Below are 1715 nucleotides of genomic sequence, written 5' to 3' on the forward strand. Positions count from 1 at the left end.
GTACAGCACAGGGGCCGCGCAGTCGCACCCTGCTGGTGGGCGCCGCCAGGTCCTGCCACTAACCAAGCATGTGCAGCCCCGGGTGCCCCCTCTCGGTCCCAGGGCTCTCTCTCCCTCGAGATACAAAGCCTGGGAGAGTCAAGCGCGCGAGATAAGATCACAATTTCAGCCCGTCCCGACAGAGCGATCTTATCAGGATGGGACTTGCAGAATGGAATATTTTAAACTTTATCTGAGCCCGGATCGGGGCCGCCCTATCGCCGCACCATCTCGGAGGTGCGGGGGAGGGGCAGGCCGCGAGGTGGCCGCCCGCTGCCCCGGCCGCGCCTCCGCCCAGCCCGGCCTGGCCCTCCCGGGGCCCCCACCCGTCCCGGCCGGACCCCCGGCGGCGCGCGGATCCCACGGCGGCGCGGGGGCGGCGCGGGGTGAAGGTCGCGGCGCGGGGGCGGCGCTCGGCGGCGGGGCGCGGGCGGGGGGCGCGGGCAAAGTTTGACTCACGCTTGATCTGCCGGGGGTTGCTCTGTTTCCTCCTGGACATGTCTCCGGCGCCGCGCGCCCTCCCGGCGGCCGCCTCTAGCCCCTGGCGGGCAGCGGCGGGCGGCGGGGGCGCGGCGGGGCCGCGGGGCGGCTCATGCCCCCGGCCCCCGGCTCCGCGGCCGCCCGGGCCCGCGCCCCCGCCGCCCGCCCGCCGCGCCCGGCCCGAGCCGCCGGCGCCGCCGCGGAGGCCGGAGGCCACGGCCCTGCGCTGGGCGCCGACTAGCCGGCGGGCGGGCGGGCGCGCGGGGCCGTGCCGGCTCCTCCGGTCCCGCGCACACGCCGCCGCCGCCGCCGCCGCCGCGGGTTCGCTCAATGGGACCTGCGGGCAGCGAGCCGCAGCCGGCGGCCACCGCGAGGGCGCTGCGGGCGGGCCGGCCGGGGGGGCGGGGTCTGCGCGCCGCCCGCCGTCCCGCCCGCGCGGGCCCCGCCCCCGGCGCTCTGGCCCCGCCCCCAGCCCGTCCTCCCCGCGCGGGCCCCGCCCCGCTCGCCGTCCTGCCCGCGCGGGCCCCGCCCCCGGCGCTCTGGCCCCGCCCCCAGCCCGTCCTCCCCGCGCGGGCCCCGCCTCTGTCTTCCTGCCGCGCCGGAGCCCCGCCCCGACAGCCTGGCCCCGCCCCCGGCCCTGCTTCCCCGCGCTGGCCCCGCCCCTCCCTCCCGGCCCCGCCTCCGGCAGCCTGGCCCCGCCCCCGGCCCGCTAGACCTTCCCCGCCGCTGGCCCCGCCTTCAGCCAGAGGGAGTCCTTTGGCCCGCTGCGTTTCTTCTAGGTCTCTGAGGCTGGGACTCGGCGTCTCAGTCTGTCCAGCTGGTCTGCGGCACCACGTCCAGCAGGGCTCAGGGACCCTGTAGCCCCACCCGTCAGTGCCCATTTCGCCCCCAAAACTGACCCTCCCAACAGGACAGCCCCAGAAGCCGGGCCCCCTCCACTCTGTAATGCCTCCTACCACACACACAGTCGTGGCCTCACCCTGGCTTGGGGGCTGGCCTGTCCACCTGAGCAAGGTGGGCACCGAGCTTGGGTCGGGAAACCCGAGGCCTTGACACCCACATTTGTCCTGGGCCAGACTTGGGGCGTTCTAGTCGGGGAAGGGGCTGACATTGAAGCTGCGAGAGGAAGTCTCTGACTCGGGCAGCCTGCAGTGTCCCTCAGTGGTGTGGGTCTCCAGTGTTGCACCCCCGAGCTT

The 1715-nt window shown here is 76.3% G+C and overlaps 1 protein-coding gene across 1 annotated transcript in view; it reads right to left on the bottom strand.

Moving 5' to 3' along the window:
• ZFPM1 (zinc finger protein, FOG family member 1) overlaps positions 1-538 on the bottom strand; it is a gene marked incomplete at both ends in the record, with an annotated part of 54990 nt that extends 54452 nt beyond the window's left edge. The window contains one exon of the mRNA XM_080702861.1: positions 499-538. Within this exon, the coding sequence (XP_080558987.1) occupies positions 499-538 (40 nt within the window). The remainder of the gene's footprint in view (positions 1-498) is intronic.
• Positions 539-1715: the final 1177 nt, after the last annotated feature.

Source organism: Muscardinus avellanarius (genome assembly GCF_963383645.1).
Source record: "Muscardinus avellanarius genome assembly, chromosome: 10".
Classification (NCBI taxonomy): domain Eukaryota; kingdom Metazoa; phylum Chordata; class Mammalia; order Rodentia; family Gliridae; genus Muscardinus; species Muscardinus avellanarius.